Source organism: Simochromis diagramma, unplaced genomic scaffold, assembly GCF_900408965.1.
Source record: "Simochromis diagramma unplaced genomic scaffold, fSimDia1.1 OVJJ01000302.1, whole genome shotgun sequence".
In the NCBI taxonomy this organism is placed as follows: Eukaryota; Metazoa; Chordata; class Actinopteri; order Cichliformes; family Cichlidae; genus Simochromis; species Simochromis diagramma.
This window is the reverse complement of record NW_024386792.1, coordinates 14,295,466-14,316,007: the sequence shown is the minus strand read 5'-3', so window position 1 is coordinate 14,316,007 and position 20,542 is coordinate 14,295,466. Positions and strand designations below refer to the sequence as shown.

The 20,542-nt window shown below is 38.5% G+C and overlaps 1 protein-coding gene and 1 pseudogene across 1 annotated transcript; one reads left to right on the top strand and one right to left on the bottom strand.

The window, feature by feature from the left end:
- Positions 1-2,012, top strand: part of LOC120729190 — a 4,370-nt pseudogene extending 2,358 nt beyond the window's left edge.
- Positions 2,013-10,162: 8,150 nt separating this feature from the next.
- LOC120729189 (zinc finger protein Gfi-1b-like) lies at positions 10,163-18,461 on the bottom strand. The gene is made up of 6 exons (XM_040024709.1): positions 17,183-18,461; positions 13,340-13,638; positions 12,910-13,148; positions 12,035-12,160; positions 11,758-11,923; positions 10,163-10,996 (listed from the first exon to the last, which is right to left on the bottom strand). The coding sequence occupies exons 2-6, from the start codon at positions 13,590-13,592 to the stop codon at positions 10,818-10,820; spliced, it is 963 nt and encodes a 320-aa protein (XP_039880643.1). The 5' UTR covers positions 13,593-13,638; positions 17,183-18,461; the 3' UTR covers positions 10,163-10,817.
- Between the last annotated feature and the right edge of the window lie 2,081 nt (positions 18,462-20,542).

Sequence of the window (20,542 nt, the reverse complement as noted above, 5' to 3'; positions counted from 1 at the left end):
AAAGGCTCAACTTTAAAATGAATAAAAAGACACAAACCATTCAATTTTTTAGTCATGGAAGCTCAAGTTCATTCTGGAAATGTTAACATTTAACATTTCAGTCCATTTACAAAACAGACTGAAAGAAGTATGTTTCAGTTTTTCCACATTCAGTCAAATGTTATTACAAAGGAATTCGTCCATGCTTGGCTTAGCTGCCTTGCTTCTGGTGTGGGAAATGTAATTTCTGTAAGTTTGCAAATTATTCAGACTTTTGGCTCTGATAAAATTAAGTGTGTGGACAACAATTTCATGAGATTATTCTAAAGGACTTACTGCACAGTCCTTCCTGGTGCAAACATTATGCCATCCTCCTTCTAAGCAAATTTCACTTTTCAAAATGTCCCACATTTGTCAGAACAGTTCTGGCAGGTCTCTGCTATATTCATTATCTATAAACTGTAATCAGTTTTTCAAACATCACTCCCACGTTTCGGATGTTTCAAAGGTCAAAGCTCCATTTCCAAAAAACTGCACCAACCACAAGCAGTCATCTGGTAAAAACACTGACAGATTTTAGACCTTAAAGAGAGATGTTGTGTGCACTACACTGGGCTTAAACAGTTGGAAAAACAAGCTTGTTTAAGTAATAAGCTCATTGATGCTGGACAAACTGAGTCATTATTTCCGAGCTGTCACAAAGACCTTTTTTTAGACACTAGCCCATATGTTCTGTTGCAGCCTATCAAGGTCTGGAGTGTTATTACTTTCCTAATCCTCACCTTGTCTCCTCCTATCCACAGACTGCCCTCAAATCATCCCTCGCTGTCAGTGGGGGGCAAAGCCCCACCGAGGTACACCTATCCCGCTCTCTCTTCCCCTCCAGTATCTGTACATTCATCATACTTATGAGCCATCATCACCCTGTTTATCCTTCCCAAGCTGTTCTCGTGACATGAGGTCCATGCAGCGTTTCCACCAGGAGGACCGTGGGTGGGCTGACATCGGATACAGGTAACAAAACTTTAAAGGAATCACTGGAAATCTAGGGAAATGTATTTTTACACGTTGTTGCAGTGTTTGTTAGTTGTATACAACAGATGTATACAACTGTCACTGCCTCAAAATATGGATCTGCTGTAGACAGGCGCTGCCTACTCTTTAGCGACCTTTGAAACTAATCACTATAGTTTGCCTTTCCTGTAAAAATGTCAAATTCTGGTCATATTCTGTCAAAAATAATTCTTCCAATTGAACAAATTCTTGTTTTTATACTTTTATTTTTGTAAATTGTAAGATTTACAGGTGCTTGAAGTGGTAGGAAATGAACATGGGAGTGGTGATTCGAAAAAAAAAAAAAAAAACTACAACAGAAAATTCCTAAAATGCCAAAACATTCATCTAAGTAGCCATATTTCATATCTATGTTATTAGCGGGAGAATTTTCAGGAATGCTAACTGCATGCTGTTAAAACACTGTATTGCTGAAAATTCATCACATATGCTGGAATAAATTCTCAGCATTTTGCTCTATTTGTCTGCAGACTAGGAACCATCCACCTCATTCATTGATCACCTGCTCTCATATTTTTGCACTTTCAGCTTTGTGGTCGGGTCTGACGGCTACGTTTACGAGGGTAGGGGTTGGCATCATCTCGGCACTCACACCAGGGGACACAATGCCATTGGGTATGGCGTGTCAATCATCGGTAACTACACTGCCACCCTGCCATCTCGCTATGCCATGGACCTGCTACGTCATCGACTTGTCCAATGTGCTTTACACGGAGGAGGACTGGTTTCCAATTTCATCATCCATGGCCACAGACAGGTGGTGAACTACACCGCCTGTCCCTGGAGACGCCTTCTTTTCAGAAATAAGAACCTGGGAGCATTTCAGCGAATAAGAGGACATCCGCAGGCAGCATTCTGTCATCAAAGGTTCATCGTTACTTTTGGAAATGTCTTATACTCTGGATCATTCTATCTTATTAATGTAGAGGTCACATTTAAAATATGCATAGTTCAGTGCAGAAAGAAATGAATTCTGCTTAGATCCAGCTTACAAAGTGGTACCATGATGTACTATACGTATTAATCAGCTGGTCAGTATGTTTATCCACCCAATTATCAATCAAATGAATGTTATTTATCAGTCCTCTGGGTGATATATGGGTGGATAAACAGTCTTAATTATCAGTACTCATGGTGTGGCCGGTACGTGTCCTACTCTTCCTACTAGCAGGCTCAGATGGGAGGTTTCAACATGCAAATAACATTCAAAACTGTTGGCTTGCATTTGTTTTCAGGCCGAGCTTCACATTACGATCCATTCCAAATAATGCTAAATACAAATATTGCTTTGTACGCAATGCTTCGTATTAACTACTTAAGTACTGCTTGCCGATACCTTAAAACTAGAGAAAAATATATGCTATTCATTTGTAAATGTAGTTACAAATAAAAATTAGTGCACTCAAAAGCAACAGTTCAAGAGAATAAGATTTCTCTTTCTTTCAGGAAAAACCAATAAGGAACAAACACTCGTTACTGAGGATGATGATAAAATACACCTTTGCTACATATTAGTGCTATGAGTACATGTCTGATCATGTTATTGTTAATTGCCTGAAAGTAAAAAATGTCTTCACAAAATGAAATTTTCCCCATTCTGTTTGAATTTTGCAGGAAGCGGACACACTAAAGACAGACGAACAAAGAGACGGTCTAATAGTGTTTAATGTGACTGCGTATTAAAAATGTCAGTTTTGTTCTATTGTAACGCAGATACTGAAGCAGTCGCGCCAGAATGTAATACAAAAGAGGGTGGTTCTTGAATACGAGGAGGGAGCAAGCCAGTCAGAAACCCCAAGTCACAGAGATGGTGGGAGGTCTGATCAGAAACCGTTCATTTCCAGGCCAGGAAGCAGAAATAATAATGATAGTGTAATATAAACAAACAAACAAAAAAAAAAAAAACACCCTCTTAAAAATGTATGTAATAAAATATTGTCAGTATACTAAAATCCCCATGAGACTAAATAAAACAATTCTAAACCACTTAAAACTATAATTTTCTACATTCATAAGAATCCCCTGATGTAATTATGCCACACGTTCATTATGGGTCCACCAGCAGGCCAGGAATTTCTTCTCCAGAGCGGAGTCCATGCCAGCCTCGTCTCAGGCAGACGAGGAGGAGCCTCCCATCCTCCTCTTGTCCCTTCACTGGGCCCATCACATCCCAGCTCGCGTTCTGCACCGGAGTCCGTCATGCGATGCCACCACGGCTCCCACCGCGTCAGTGCCCTGTAAATAAACAAATAGGGGCCAGAACAATGGTCCCGGAAGCTGCCCCGACTTATAGCCATGGCGACCCTCTCCCAACACGACTGCACCCGATGAACGACAGTGTAGACACTACTCACAAATGCAGGCAGAGGTATACCTCTGCCCTGCTGCCAATCACACGTGTCGTCTCCTACTGTTGCCGTTCCTTGCTGTCAGGACTGGGTTGCCACGTTACACTGATTAGGCGTCGCACCCCCACGATCAGGCAGCGGGTCCCTCTTTTCACCTGGCCTTCACACATTCCTCCTCATTTCTGGGGCCTCTCTCCTCATAGTGCTCCGCTAGCCTGCTTTTAATTGGTCTTTAAACAGCTGATAAGCCACCTCTGGACACACCCATGCCTCAGCAGGTGATCCCTATCAACTAATATATCCCATGCTCTGCCACGCCACAGTGGATTAAAACCATGTCAAATAAAACACTAAAAACCATGCAATAGAAACAGAATAAAATCATGCAAGTAAAAATTACACTCATAAATAAACACTAAAAATCAGAATAAAATCAATATACAAGATAAATACAAATTTCCACTGTGTGACACTATTACAGCTGTAACGGTCAGGATGTGCTGTGTGGCAGGCAGGATAGGACCCAAGTGCAGGACCCAAAAGAAGGAAGATTACCTGAAAGTGCAGCTTAGTTTTCTGTGGGAAACACAGAAAACAAAAGACGAAGTATAGTGACTAGAACTGACAAACCAGGGACTCGGGGAACTGGAAAACAAGAAACCAAAAAAAAACTAGGTGCTACAGAGACTGGGAAGACAGAGGGGAAAACACAGCAAAATGAGGCTACAACACGACACAGAGCAAGGAATACACAGGGCTTAAATACACACTGGAGTACTCAGAGACTGGGGGACAGGAGGGTAACACAGCTGGGAGAAATCAGACTTAACGAGACAAGGGAAGCAAAACCAGAAACACTGACATGAGACATGGACTTTTAAAGTAAAACAGGAAGCACACGACAGGCACAGAGACAAACTGGGAGCTCAAAATACAAAAAACCAAAACACTGGTAGTAATAAACCAAGATGAAACCAAAGACTGATCATAATAATAATAATGTAGATTTGTGCTGCATGTTTAACATTTTTAATGAATGCTATTTTATTAAGAGGTCATAGACTTCAGTCAAAATGTCATTGGTAAATTAATTTCTGTATTTATTGAAATTAAGTTAATGAAATCGATGTCTTTTGTGTGTTTCTTTGAAAAAAAAGAAAGAAAAGAAAACACAGGTGTAAAAATCTATGCAACTTGATTTCAACAGGTCACTCACGTTTGCTGGGACCAACAGAATCCCATGAGCATGTTTTCTCATGCTTCTGCACTTTAAACTGACCCATTTCTCCTCATGCTGACAATAAATAACCTGATCTGACAGATTGTTTACTGTGTAAAGTCCATCATATGAACGCTGCAAAAAGCTTTCCAGAGGAAAACACTAAAGTAGCTATGGCTTCACAGTGCAGCTGTTGAGACAGTGAACCCAGAGAGACATCAGCACCAACAGCTCACCAGTCTGTGTGACAGGAAAAAGCTTTTGATAAAGATTATGCAACAAAACAGTCTCATCAGCCACACCTAGGCCTGATTACTGCAAGACCTGTTCAATGAAAAAATCATGGAAATAGAAGCTGTCTGACTATGTAAAGTAGGCGAAAGGATCTGAAAGAGCAACACATCATGCCACAATCTAGAGAAACTCAAACCAGATGAGAAACAAAGTTGTAACCAGTCTGGAAAGAGTTACAAAGTTATTTCTAGGTCATCGGGACTCCAGCAAACCACAGTGAGAGCTATTATCCACAAATGGAAAAACCTTACAGCAGAGATGAATCATTAGTTATTATTAAGCTCTGCCTGTCTTCAACAGCATGCCTTTTGTCCCGTCTTCCTCTCCTCACCCCCAGCCAGTCGTGGCAGACGTCTGCCCCTCCCTGAAGCTGGTTCTGCCGGAGGTTTCTTCCTATTAAAAGGGAGTTTCTACTTCCTACGGTTGCCAAGTGTTTGTTTAAAGGGGGCCATTTCATTGTTGGGATCTTGGAGTGACTGTTTTTGTGATTTGGTGCTATATAAATCAAATAAAATCAAATAAAATGTAATCAAATTAATATCTGTTTAATATTAACATTTGTTTGATTAGTGGAAATGCGTCTCGCCCTAAGACAGCTGGGATAGGCTCCAGCTTCCATCCGTGACCCTGACAAGGATAAGTGGAAGAGAATGAACGGATGGATGGATGGATAGTGAAAATGTGTAAACAAAATTTAGGACTGGACTGTATGTGGTGTCAAATTCAAAGACAGACTTGGAGTCCTAGTGTGACTCATTGAACCATTAAGAATTTATCAAAGAGTATCAGCAGCCCTGAAACACGTCAGCTGTTGTTTAAACATGTTTCTGTTTCATTCTTTCGTGGTTACTCTGTAGAAGACATCAGCACCATCTACAGGTTTAAGCCAATTAGTGCATCTGAGAAAACCATAAAACAACGAATTATGTACAGTATTAAAAAAAAAAACTAAACATAATTATGTGTATAGATTGGATTAATCCGGGGCGTTGTTCAGGGGCTTTTACAGGTTATTGGATATGTTCAGTTAAGTGTTTTTTGTTTGGAGCACTTCTTATCTTATTTTACATTCATCCCATTTAATTCTGAGACACTGAAAACATCTCTGTCCTGTCGCAAGGACCTTGGTGGATTTTATAGCCAATATCTGCTTTCCTTACTGGTGCAGTAGTTTTACTGGAACTTGTACATGGAGCACACTTCTGTATTTCTGTCTGCAGGAGGGATAGCAGCAGCACATAAACACGACACAAATGAGGGTGTTGGCAGAGCTCATTATGCTGTATCACTAATTAAGAGTTGTGCAACAGTAATAAAAGGTTTTTAATTGCAGTGGTGTTAAGGTAACATCTGGGTTGTGATCATTTATTTGACACAGAAGCTGCTCCACTGCTATTAGAGTGAGAGGTGTAATTAAATCCTGTAGTTTTGCCAGTCTGTGTCAAAGTTCTGTTTCTGTGTGCTGTAGAGGAGAAAACCAAAGTCCATCCACACATAGACCTTGGACTTCTGTGCTCACATGGGCAGACAACGTTCTCTGTTTGGGGGCTGGGAGTTTCTAAATAAGTAAGAGTTTTAATACTGAACTTCCTTCACCAGCCAAACAAACAAATATTACTACTATTAGTATTAGTATACCTCAAACTACTTATACTAGGAAAAAAACTGAATAAAACAAATTATAAAAACTAAACAAAAAATACCACATGTATCAAATATGCTAAGTAACCTTGAGGTGTAATGATTACATTTACATAAGATAAATCTAGCTTTAAATAAATGTGCACATAATATCACACATTAATGAATTACAGGTAAGAGTACAGCCAAAGCCGCAGTAATACATTTGATCGGTACAGCTAGCACAGTGTATTTCCTTGCAAAAACACAGTTTAACCAAAGGGTGGCGCTGCACAGCCAGAGATCATATTAGTGAGTTTTATATCGCTAACCCTTCTCTTTGAGCTCAGGGAGACATGAAAGCTGAGGTTTTGGACCCGGGCTTTGAGTTTTTGGAAGTTTATGAATCATTTTGTTTTGAGTGAGTCATATAGCACTTTATAATAATGTCACACTATTAAGCATTAGTAAGTTATTAATAAGCAGTTAATTGAGCATTTATAAAGTTTTATAAGCTTTTTGTGAGTGTGTTGATAAAGGTTTCATTAATAGTTATTTCATATTGTAATTCATGGTTAATTCAGGCAGTTACAAGTGAATTAAGTATTTTGTGTGAGCTCATGTCAAATGAGGACTATTTATGCTTTATAAAGCATTTATTAACAAAAATAAAAGTAGCTCGAGACTCCAGCAGGTCTCAGATATCTTTATAACAGAAAAAGATTGTTTGGCTAGCTGACAATATGGATAAGATGACTTCTTTTAGATTTCAGAAATGCATTAGAACTACACACTCTGTTAGTCGTATTTACTTTTATAGGAATATTTTTGTATTTTGTTTAGATTCATTTTCCTTCTTCTTTATAAATTTGCTCTGAGATGTCAGATAGTCAAGATGGCGCCTGTGTGTGTGGCTTGCCGTCAGCTGTTACCTGTTTTTGTTTTTTGTTTTTTATGTTTGTAGTTCAGTAAAAGCAAGTGAAAAGTGCAGGCTTTTGTTATTTGACCCGTTTAAATTCATTTTAATATCCCAGACAGGATTAAGGTAGAGTTTTTTTAATATATATTTTATAATTTATGTGGCTATAATACATGTGTAATATTCATTTCACCCGTTTAGTAATAAAAATCAATTGAAAAACATATTTAACACAACTTTATGTGGTTAAAAAAAAGTAATAACAAAGTCAATATAACATAACGCGATAGTTAAAATCCTCATAGATCAGCGGTCCCCAACCTTTTCTGCACCACGGACCGGTTTAATGTCAGACAATATTTTCACGGACCGGCCTTTGAGGTGTCGCGGATAAATACAACAAAATAAAATGACACGACCAAGACAAAAACTGTAGTATTTTGTAAATATATTAATAAATGCAAATTCACTGTGTAATTGTGTAACTTTATTAGCAGCGTCCTCCTGAAATGCGCCAACAACATTGAGAGTAACATCCTCCTCTCTGCCCCTTAATGCTCTCTGGTCGCTATGGTAACGTGTAGATATTTCTTTCAAAATAAGACGCACAACTACAACCCGGGAAAAGACCCAGGGAAACCGAGTTAACGATAAAAACCCTGAACACCATAAATTTCACACCCGAGTCTCAACTCTCGCGGCCCGGTACCAAACGACTCGTGGCCCGGGGGTTGGGGACCGCTGTCATAGATCATTCCCCATTTTTTCAATACAAACAATGGCAGTAAGAGCCAGTTTTAATAACCTAAAAATGTCTCATTTTGACCTTTGAATCAATCTATTGACCTTCAACGAGAGGTCAAAGGTCAAATGTAGTATATTTTAAATTTTACACAGTACTTTCTATATGATAATAGACATGACACTTGTAAGAATCATTTCTAAGTTGTAGTTTTTTTGTGTTATTTTTTTTTGTGGGTGGTAAACAAATTTTTAACATGCCCAATACTACAAACTGAAGTTGACTTTTAAGACTTTGGTGGCTTTAAGACAAATTTGAACAAATTGATAACATAACCAGGCCAAATCCTCAAACTCTGCACTTTTACTACAAGCGCTCCACTCTCCAAGGCTCTTGGCCTCGATGCTTTTAATTAACTAGAAAATCTCAAAAAATCTCAAAAATGAAATGAAATGAAAACATTTGTAAACACATGCTGATCACTGTGGCAATATTGCTAATAGTGTTTTTGCAAGCATTAGTTTTGAAATACAAGGAACTGCCCAGGAGTTAAACCATGTTTCAGAAGCACCGTAAAAGTTCAAAGGGTCGTCGTCCATCACTTCCTGTTTCTTGCACAATTTAACACCGAGGGTGTTTTGACCACATGTTAGGACCAGTGGGAGGCTTGCAGAGACGTTATTTACTGCCCTATTTCTAAAACATACTAATGTAAATTTTGAAATATCTTTGCATGCCATGCATAACCAAATGGTAAAGATCTCTTCTTAAGTATGAACAACATCATGTTAATTTTAAGTACTTACTTTATACAGTTCGGTCCATAATTTGCTGGACAAAAACAGATTTTGTGGTTTTGCTTCTGTATACAACCCCACTGAAATTCAGATTAGTTTGTGACTGAAGTGCAGGCTGTCAGCGTTGATTCAAAGAGTTGAACAAAAATGATGATTCATGACTTTAGACAAAGTTGTCTGTATTTTTTGTTTTCGGTTTCAATAAAAACAAAATTACCACAACAGTCGGATACGTGTGGTGTGAAGAAATCTTCTGAACACAATTAAGTAAAATCAAATTAAATGAATTATTTTACCATTTGAACAGATGCCAGAGTTTACTTCCCCAAACAGGCTGAAATGTTGATTCACTCTGACTCATGTGGGATCAATCGTACAAGAGGAAAAACTTGATAACTTGGCTTCAGTTAAAACAAATGTGTAACCTTTGCAGTTATGCAATGCCACATAGGAGAGGGGGAAGCACTGCTGACCTTTGTATATTGAGTGTGCCATGTTTAAGGTGGATAAGTCATGTTACCCTGAATCCAGTGCAGAGTTATCATAGTTTTGTATCTTTTAGGTTTTTATCTTCATTTAATTTAGAATTTTTTTGCCTTTGGTTCAGTTTCGTTTCAGTTCGTTTCCTGGTCGGGTTTTTTCTGGTTTCAGTTTAGTTTTTATTGTTTCAATGTGTTTATCTTTAGTTTTTATTAGCTCAGTGTTAGTCTCCACAGTCTCAATAGACACACAAGTTTTAATAAAATTATACCAAACTAACAAATATTACAACTAAGGATATTTCCTCTCTATGTTTTTTTATTTTAGTTGTATTTAATTATAGGTTTCCAAAGGTATTGAAGTAAAGCCTAGTTTTTATTTTTAAGTTAATCGAAATGGTTTTTTTGCACATCTAGTTTTAGTTTGGTTTTAGTTAACTGTTAAAACCTTGATCAAGTACAACAAAGAAAATTACAACTGTTGCTCTACTACTCACCTCTAAGTTAAGTGCACTTTAAAAGCCTTAATTTAGATAGGAGGATGTGTTTATCAGACCCTGTCTTTGGACGATACACCTTACTTTAGCAAATCTTAAAACGAATAAACTCAAAAGAATCCCCTATCAATATTTCTTTCTTCTTCAATTTTTTTTAATTATTACAAAGTTAAGAGTACATATACACAACATTATACTATATTAAGAGTTCAGCTTTTATTAATATTTGAACAATAACTCTGAATATCTAACCAGGAATGATTAATCAGTGGGAGTCTCATACTTGGTGTCCCGTTAATACAAAAACACTGGAAAACACACCACATGTCCACAAGAATTAAAGTCTAAACACAGCTGAACTGAAATAATAATAATGATCACTAATATAACAATAGTGACTCTGACTTTGGATAAGCTATAAAGAAGATGGATGGAAGCATTAACAGTGCTGTGATTTTTCCTGTACGACTATATTCCTCAGTATGTGGAAAGAAACAAAACAAAAAACAAATAGCTCGATATCACTAAGTACACCTGAAAAATAAGCATCAGTTAAATCAAATGCACTGACTGAGGATGTATTTTGCATTTACAATTTAAATTATTAAAGTATTGTTGTAACCAGTACTGTTTTTTGTACTTTCCTTCACATAAATAAAGTCATTTCACTACACTGCTGAGACTCAACACACCCTACCACAATGCATGTGGTATATAATACACCTCCAACACTGTACACAGCTTTGCATGAAATATTAAACGCTGTCTTGGGAGCAACACAGTCAAAGATTTAGATCCCAGTTCCTGTTCCTCTTCGTTGAGAAGGTTAAAGTCTCGAGTGGGGCAGAATCAGCGGTAGGCGCAGTGTTGCTCCTGGTGCTGCCGCAGGTCCACTTTATGCTGGAAGCTGTAAAGGCATCGTGGGCAGCGGTAGGGCCTGTCATCCCTGTGCTTTCGGCTGTGGGTGATGAGGTTGGAGCTCTGGCTGAATGCTTTGCCACATATCTGACACACGTGGGGCTTCTCCCCTGGCAGACAAACAGAGAGAATTGAACGCTGTTATTGTTTGCTTTCAGAATCCAGATATGACACAAAAACTAACCAATCAGGTTTAGAATCTAAGGTTAAAAAATGTATCAAAGGGAACTGTTATGTTTTCCTTTCTTTCATATTTTTTGCTTTTACAAAGGTGGATAATAATGAGCTTAGTGTGCTCTATAATAATCCCTGTGGGCAAAGAGCTCAGATTTTTTTTGGTCTTCGATGTGTATGACATCAAACAGAGAGGATATCGTCATCTAAGATGAACACTTTTGAACACAGAAAGCCCCACCCACCATCTGAGGGGCAGCCAATCACAAGAAAGCTGGCTAAAATGGTGCTAAAACTGCTTGTTTCAGACAGTGGATAAACGAAAGGGTGGCAACAAAGTCCAGGAATATATATATGTAATATAAGCTTTATTATTAAAAAAAATCAACGCTACTCTAGTAGAGCCTGAGAATAAAAAGACATATAAAGGAATTACATATGTACTAACTCTGTGTAGTGGATCTGAAGGTCATTAATAACATAAAACGTTGTACTTTTACGTGTGCTGGAAACATCATCAGGAAGTAGTCTGAGCCTTTTTACAGTCTGACTTTTATGCCAATTTTAATGAGCCAGATTTCATATTAGGCAAACTGACTAACTTAAAGGATACTAATATACACACGTATGTTAGTAGTGCTCATTTTAGCAGAAAACACCAGACTGTTTTACTGAGAGCAGGAGTGCACCAACTCACCGGTGTGGATGAAGGTGTGTTTCTTCATGTCAGACTTCTGGTGGAAGCGTTTGCCGCAGTACTGGCAGGGATAGGGCCGGGTGTCTGAATGAATGAGCAGGTGAGTGGAGAGGGTGGAGGAGCGCTTGAACACTTTTGCACACACCGTACAGCTGAATGTCCGCTCCTGAAAACAGCAGACAGTCATGGATCTGACAAAGCTCTATCCCAATAAATGGTTGATTTTACATCCAAAGATGTAACAGAATAATGCATTTAAAGGCAAAGTGATGCTGACCTTCCCCCTGCAAGGTGCCTGCTCATTACCAGCCCTGCCGGACTTGATGTGTGCCACTGACATACGGGCTCTGCCTCTGTGACTCTTACATATGTGAGTTTTCAGACTTGACAGACATGAAAATATCTGCAAAGACAAGTTGCAACAATTTAACATATCAATGAGGAATTTTTAAGTTATGGCTCATTAGAGGTTAGACTTTTCAAACAATCAAAGGAAGCTAAGGAGCACTGATGTATTCATTAGTTAATATTGTGTTTCTTCAGTCTATAAACTTTTACATGACTGAAATTGTTGAGCCTAGTTCATGGTTCATGGGTCTCTTGGAGGACATTCGGAGGATTTTTATGAATATATGGAACTGCTGCAGGTAGGTTACCCGTCAAAAAAATTGCATCACCTTCAGAATAACTGAAAAAAGGCATTTCTAAAACGAAACGTAATAAATAAATAAATAACTGTATTATGCATTTTAATATTTTATTTGTTGTAAAAATGACTCCAATAAACACAATCTACGATATATGTCTTGCGGCCCTATGCTGATGCTGACTGATTGATGATATATGTCTTTTTAGTCTTTGTCTTCTGGTGGATGTTTGTTAATCTGTCTTAAGTAAAGATAGCTTTATAGATATATAATAATATTATTATTATTACACAATAACCTTAATAATAATATAATATAATAATATAACAACAACAACAACAACAACAACAATAATAATATACTAATACCCAGTACATAATAAAAAACTAAAATGCAATAAAATCCAAAGAAATAGTACTTCTGTAAAAATCATAGAAAATAAATCTAAAAATAAAAAGTCAAAATGAAATAAAAACAGGAACTTCATAAAAAAAATTGTTGTAACCTTTCCACAGAGTAGGCACTCCTGCCTCGGAGCGCTGATCTTAGAGCAGCTGCTGCTCCTGGTCTCTCTCAGGATCTGATGGTGCTCCAACTCTCTCAGTCCGGACAGTTTGTCTGGATATCCAGACCTCACCTGAAGACTCGACAATACTTCTGGTTTGGGAGGCTGAGAAACAACTTTCTCCACTTGGCTAAAAATATTTGCGTTGACAGGACTGCAGGCCTCAGCAGAACTGTGGTCTGAAAAGAAAAGCAGACAGACAGTTTTTGAAAAATATGAAAAATATGTTTTTTTTTTCTTTAATTAACACGAAAAAAAAGTTGGGTCCTTGTTCTTTTATCGGACCAAACAGAGCTGCTGCTGATCACATTTAAAAGTGTAAAGTTTAGTCTTAGGAGAGCTAAAACAAACAAAAGACGTTGTCACCCACCGTATGATTGAGGACTGAATGGGTGACGGCTCCCATTTCCATTACAGAACTTTAAGTCCTGCTGTAATAACACAGCGGCGATTGCATTATCACCGTTTGTCTTCGGTTTGGTGTACTCCAGGGATGCGTCCCAGGCTCCCGCCCTTTTTTCCAGTTCACTGAACATTACTGCAGTGGCTCCAGGGCTGGGGCTTCTTGCCACATGACGAAGGTGGTGCAGCCCACCGCGCTTCACCAGGAAAGAACGAGGCATTGCTCCGGGGTCTATCGCTCCTGCTGTAATCCTGTTTTTAAGGTACCTAGAAAATGAAAATAAAGTTAATTCAAATGCAATATATGTAAACAGCCTGTTGTAAAAGATGTAAGAAATAAAGCAACTAAAATAAGTTTTTTATGCACACAGTAAAATTTTACACTAAAGACATAAAACAACGTGAATGACCAACAGGTTACACATTGTGTCTATAATACCCAAAAGAGGGCAGTAGAACTGTACTTTCTATATAGTTTCCTGCTTGAAAGTCAAATACATATACAGAGTTAGACTGTTCAGCAGATACTGTTTTTCTGATAAGTAAATCAGAAAAAACAACCCAAAATGTGTATTTATTGATTAATGTAACAATTATTGATGAGGCTGCTTCTCACCCTTTTATGTTCTGTAAATGTAAATAATTGTAAACATTAAAGTTACATTAAATGCACATTTGGGGTGCAATACTTATACGACAAGCACAGATACACCTGAGGGTGTGGATGTGGATAAACTGAGACAAGCTTTAGGAACAACTACGAGGCACAAATGCACAAAATGAAACTAACACAGACTGAGCATGAAGCCAGCGCGCAGCGAGTTCTTTATAAATTCAAATTTCTTAAAATTTCATCAGAACAAATACAATTCCTGTGAGCTCATTGGTGATGTTTGGAAGTGAGACATTTTAAAGTGAAGTCATCCTGACTTTTAGCCTGTGTTTATCTGTAAATACCAATCTGGAATCTGGAATCTTGAGTTGCACTCTGTGTGCCTATAAGGGTGCATCTGTGGTTTAGCTTTCCTCTCACTGGGCTGCTGACGATTTATCTGAAACTGTTATTTAGCAGAAACGTGAGCCAGGACCAGAGTGCACACGTCTGGGAGAAACACAATTTCTTCCTTCAGTTTAGCGAAGAAAGCTCAGCTCGCTGTCAGCCACTGAAAAACTCAGCTGATATTGTTTTGTTGCTGTGATTATTTTGCTATGAAATGCTAAAAACCCCCAAAACAAAACAAAAAACTTCCACTATTATCAAGTGTGCCTAAACTTTTGACTTTAATTTGTCTCCAACTTCATTTAGAATGGCAACCTTTGGTGCCCTTTAATTTATTTAACTACTTTATTGAACTTCTTAGTTTTGCCAGCTTGTTTAAGGTTTACTCTTGTGCACACAGGACAAAGTTTTTCCATCACAGATGACAGCGAGGATCTCTGCTTCCTGAAGAAAAACAAGTTAAACTCCTCACACCTTTTGTTTTGTTTCATTAGTTAACACTGAAGGCTAGAAATTGTATTATTTTTTATTGACATCATCATCTTTTCTCCAAATGTGGTTTCAGACATTCGGAGTCATATCAGAGCTGTGAAAATGTCACTTAACAGCACCACAAATCATGACTCAGTGCACAAATGTGCATGCTGTGCAGAAACTGAGGTATCACACCACGAATAAAAAACAAAAAACAAAAAACGCTGCAACTTTAAAAATCGTTTTTTTCAAATGAAGCAAAAATATGGTTTTACTGATAGGACTTGCACATGGGTGACAAGTTAAATAAAGTAGCAGTGAGCGGACGGCTGAAGGCTCTGTTCAAGGTGCAAATCAATGCAAAGCATTTGGAGCGATCGTCTTTATCCTAATGTGGTCTGTTCTAGTACGACGAACCCTCCATCCAGAGAGACGCCGCTGATTCAAAGCATGATGAGCATAAAAATGTCACACGCTATGTGCTCACTGGATATCAAAGCAGCTGAAGAGCCCTTGCAGAGCTTGGATCGACATCTGAGACAGCACCACCACCATCAACATATGAAGAATACCAAATATCTATTATATAATGGGTAAATGAGTAAAAGGATGGATGATAAATATCTCCAGAAGAGTACAAGTGATTTACAGAACAAATACCAGGATGCACAGGCTCTTATCTGGTGGCCAAACACCTCACTGAGAGTCTTTGTTCTGGTTTTTCTTCGAACCTGTCACCTGTCTGTAGTACCAGGAGCTGTAGGTGAATTCTTAAAATGAAAGAAGCTTCCCAGATACTCAAGCCCAAGTTTGTAAGCTTGTTTACAGTGATGAAAGAAGCACTCAGATCTCTTACTTGGGTAAAGGTAGCAATAAGAAGAACAATAAAAAAAAAAAAGTAAATATCCTGTATTAAAAGTAGTAAAATGCAAAAACGTACTTAAAAATAACTTGTTCTATAGAAAAACGGCCCCACGTACTGACTTATTTTAAATAAAAGTGCTGCTGAGCTTCATAAATGTTATTTTATTGCAACCGAAGTAAGGCTATTTTTATTTTAACAGCATATTCTGCATTTAGGTAGTTTCCTAACTGGGTTCCCAATCTGGGGCAGGAGGGCCCCTCCTAAATGTTGCATGATAAATCTGTGTAGATCATTATACAGGAAAAAACAAAAATAAACTTCTGGCACACAAGTTTGCAATAAATTTTGAGCCTTCAATTATGTTTTCTGTGCAAAATATGGATGAATTTAACGTGTTTGCGCCTCGAATAGAGAAACGTGACAACTCTGTGAAAACGTCTGCAGCGCTTTGGTGTTTTTCATGTTTTTTTTCATATATACAATCTTACTCTTTAAAAAAAACACATCATCAGACAAAAACAATGGGGTAGTAAATTATTTCAGTTTGAACTTTAGTAATGCATAGAAATAAACTAGGTGCAAATCCTCAAATACAGGTAACAGAAATCTGTTTAGTAAATGTAATTTCACCGCTTTATTGATATTTAGCTACTGAAAGTTACTTCCTTATGTAGTTATTACAGACAAAGTAAACTGATTTAAATTTCTGGAAATCAGATAAGATCAGGTCTGCGCTGCTGACTTGCTGATGATTTGTTTCGCTCAGTGTAGATTTATGGATGAAGGAGAACTAACTCTTTGCCTTTGATTTAACATCGAGTGAGCTTACAGAGCTTTCAGAGGAGGCCTGATGTTGACATATATGTGCACTGACTTAAAAGTTTAGTCATTCACCTCAAATTTTCTTTATTAGATGAGAGATTAACAAAAACACCGCTACATATTGCAGTAAAACAACTGCTGCAGTGCATTTCTAGACAAAGAAATGACGTGTTCAGACAGGTGTGGACCGCTGACCATGTTAATGTGTTTTGTGAAGTGTCTGACAAAATTTAGATCTGACATACATGTCGACATGCTGCAGCCACTTTCGGTATGAATGGGCAGCTAGATGAAGGAAGAAAGCGGTTTATTTCTACATCTTTGCACCAGAAAATCTGGCCTGACATACAAAAAGCTTTGCATGCCACCAGCTTAACTCTGCCCTGACTAAGATCCTTTCTTTTAAGGATGATAAAATGACAAGAAGGTACTTCTAGATGAAACTTTTCCACATTTTTTGAGTCTGCTGCATAAAACAAAACATGGCCTCTTAAAGTAAGTCATAATCTGAATCAGTCAGGTAACGCTTGCAGTAATCCACTTCATTTCTTTTCTATATATTATTTTAAAATCTAACTTAACCTGAGTTGGAATGAGAAAAAAAAAAGTCTACAAAAAAAGAGAAAAGAAATGAAAGTGTAAACACTCACCAAAGTTCTCCTCCCAGCACTTCTGAGCTTCATACGCACTTTGCATAAAATAATACGGGAACCCCTGAAATGGAGTTAAAACGGTCACATGTGCGATCAGTCTGCCGCCGAGGTGGACTGTGAGACGCTGCTGACATCTGAAGGTCGCTCTAATGTGAGCACAAGAGGATGAGGAAGTATTTTAGATTTGACACTCCAACCACACAGCTTCCTCAGACAAAACACACACAAACACTCGCAGCAGCAGCAGCAGCAGCAGCAGCAGCAGCAGCAGCGCAAAATCAGTCCAGTTTTACTTTAAAAAAATGTGCAGATACATGACACGTCGCACAAAAACACACCGGCATAAATCAGAGAGGAAGTGGATGGACTGTGCTGAAAGTTCTTAGGAAAGTTTTGACACTCTTGTGTTGACACAGTGTTGTTACCAAACACACCAGTGAGGTGAAACTTATAAAGAAGCTCGGCTGATGCAACGGCACATTCCTTTCCATAGAATTTAATGAAATCATTAAGCTAAAACATCAGTGACAAATAAACACAAGAGGGACAAGTGTGAATACATTTCTGTGGAATGTTTTGAGAAATACTTTCATAAACAAATGAAATATTACCGCCTACGTTTCACTAAAGCAGACCTCGGAGCGACTCTCCTGGTTAGAACTGTCGCCTCACAGCAAGGAGGACCTGGATTTGAAATTAGTGACCGAGGCTTTAACGTGTGAAACCAGCATGTTCTCCTTGTGCCTGTGTGGGTACTCTGGTTTCCTTTGACAGTGGCCGCAGGTGTGAATATCCAGGGTGCACCCCACCTCTCGGCCCATCACAGCTGGAACAGGCCGCTGTGCCCCTGTGACCTGGATAAATGGATGCGTGCTCTACATATTTAACTGTTTCCATGTCGTATAACAGGAAGCAGTTTTGACCAAATATTTTTAAACACAGATCAACAGTTGGCGCATTTCCTTTGGATACTAAGTCTATTTTATTTAATTAGCACAAAATCACAATAACAGTTTCCTCAGTGCGCTTAATATTTTAAGAGCCTGCAATAATACAGAGAAACACAAGCACTTGGCAACAGTGAGAAGGACAAACTCCTTTTATACTGGAAGTAACCTCCAGTATAAAGTCATCTGCTGCGACCGTGGGGGTGATGGGAGGGAGACAGGACAAAAGGCATGCTGTTGAAGAGAGGCAGAGATTTATAATAACTAATGGCTCATCTTTGCTGCAAGTTTTTTTCCCACATTGGTAGAGCAGGTCACCTATTCATCTGAAGGTTAGTGGTTCGATCCCTGGTTCCTCCAGTCTGCATGTTGTGAGTGTGAATGTGTATGAATGTAGTTAGGAAGCACTCGGTTAAGAGAAAGTGTGTGGTTGGGTGAATGTGGCATGTTGTATAGAGCACTTTGAGTAATCTGGGAGAGTTGAAAAATGTTATATAAGAATCAGTCCATTCACTGTCTGAACAGAGTTTCGTCATGTTACTTTTGCACTATTATGCACTTGTTGTTTTTACATGGCTTAATTAAGGTACTCATTAGGCTGACATCTGGGGCCAGAGCTGAAACTGTTCTGGGCCAGCAGTGTGTCTGCAACCGGCCCATGGATGCACACAAATTACCCATGGCCCAACGGCAAAGAATGACGGCCCTTTGGTGGCCCAGATCAGGTTTGCCAGAGGTGATCCACATATGGGCCAGCACAGGACCACCAGTGTGTCTGCAACTGGCCTTGTGCTGGCCCATGTGTGGGCCACCTCTGGCAAACCAGATCTGGGCCACCAAAGGGCCGGCATTCTTTGCGGTATGTGGGCCATGTGTAAGCACATTGTGTGGGCCAGATTCAGGCCATACACATTTTGCTATGTGGGTAGTCCAGCCTATAAATAATAAATGAATTACCTAGTTTTCAGCATCCCTCTGAGGCAGGATGGAAAAAAGGCAAATCAGACACACATTAATCCCTGTAAATACTTTGGCAAAATTTGACATGTTGTTCTACATTATCTCAAAACCTCATACCACACATTACTCATAAATGCTCAGTTTATGACCAAACCATGTTCCCCTGAACTGGGCTGCATCACCCTTTTGTAATAATCTTACTACGTTTGCGTGTGAAATCCTTTCTCAAGTCTTACTAACAACAACCTGGTGATTCATAGTTCATAGCTACCGAGTAGGCTGTTAAACTCATACGTCAGCGTGCAACCCTGAATTTTAATCCATATGTAAAAGCTCATCTGTGTTTACAGTCTTGTTATTATAAATAAAGATTTCACTCGATTTTTGCATGAACAGACCGAGAAGTTTCAGACTTAGTAATACTGATGTAGGCCAGAATGAGTCAAAACTATTCTGTTATGCTAATTTGACCAGTGAAGACTGTTACAGAGTGTGATTTTATCATATTATCATTTCCTGTTTTTGTTTTCCATACTATGACTTTCACAAGGTATTTAAACTCGTCCTGCTCTGTGCATGTTCACCTTTCCACCTGCCTCCCTCTCACTCAGTCTGCCATGTTTTTAGTCTTTAAACTAAAAATGTCTTTAGTAGAAAAGAGAGCACGTGTACGTGTTTTAACCTCACGCAACAATCAATTTGTTATGCAACACTTTAAATACAGCACGGTGACAATGCATCTCTCGTTAGCGACTAAGACAAGTTTAAAAGAGAAATCAGGCGGTTGCAAAGGTGCAATGTCAAAGTTTATTTTGTATCATTCGTAGGATACAGAACACTGAAATGTATTTTTCCCCATCATACTGGAATTTTATATAATTTTTTACTGTCATTTAATATATTTGACAACATCAGCTGAACTGCAAGAGAGAGAGAGAAAGAGAGAGGATGGATGATGAATGATGCGGCTGTGGATCTCAAACAGTCACCACATACAGTACATAAATCTGAGAAACTCTAGGCCAGACTGACACCATCTGACAAGAGAAAAATCTTCTCCTCTTATTTCTTTTTCTGCTTCGAATCAGGGAAAACATGTGGCGGATGTTCCAGTTTTAAGATGATGAATCTGGAGTAACACAGTGTGACGTAAAGCAACAAAGTGTGTAAATCTCTCTACTTTTATGGCACATCGTGACATTTAATCGCCATCATCATGTGTAATGCTGTTAGCGGGACGAGCCAAAGTACGGACGGGAATTCTCAAAAACCAACATGAAGGATGAAGGCTAGTACCGTATTCAAAACTGATTTACAAACATATCAAAATGCTTCATCACAGTAGGTAAGAGCTGAATTCAGACAGAAGTGAGAACAGAAGCACCGTTACTGAACAGCTGTTTACAGATGTGTTGAGGGACCCTAATTTACTGATTCATATTTTTGGTTA

Excerpts from the sequence above, each read along its gene's own strand:
- LOC120729189 (XM_040024709.1), bottom strand. The coding sequence starts at position 13,592 with ATGCCTCGTTCTTTCCTGGTGAAGCGCGGTGGGCTGCACCACCTTCGT. Across the intron at positions 11,924-12,034 it reads AGGCACCTTGCAGGGGGAAG|GAGCGGACATTCAGCTGTAC; the intron begins GTCAGCATCACT and ends TGCTGTTTTCAG. Across the intron at positions 10,997-11,757 it reads ACACACCTTCATCCACACCG|GGGAGAAGCCCCACGTGTGT; the intron begins GTGAGTTGGTGC and ends TTTGTCTGCCAG.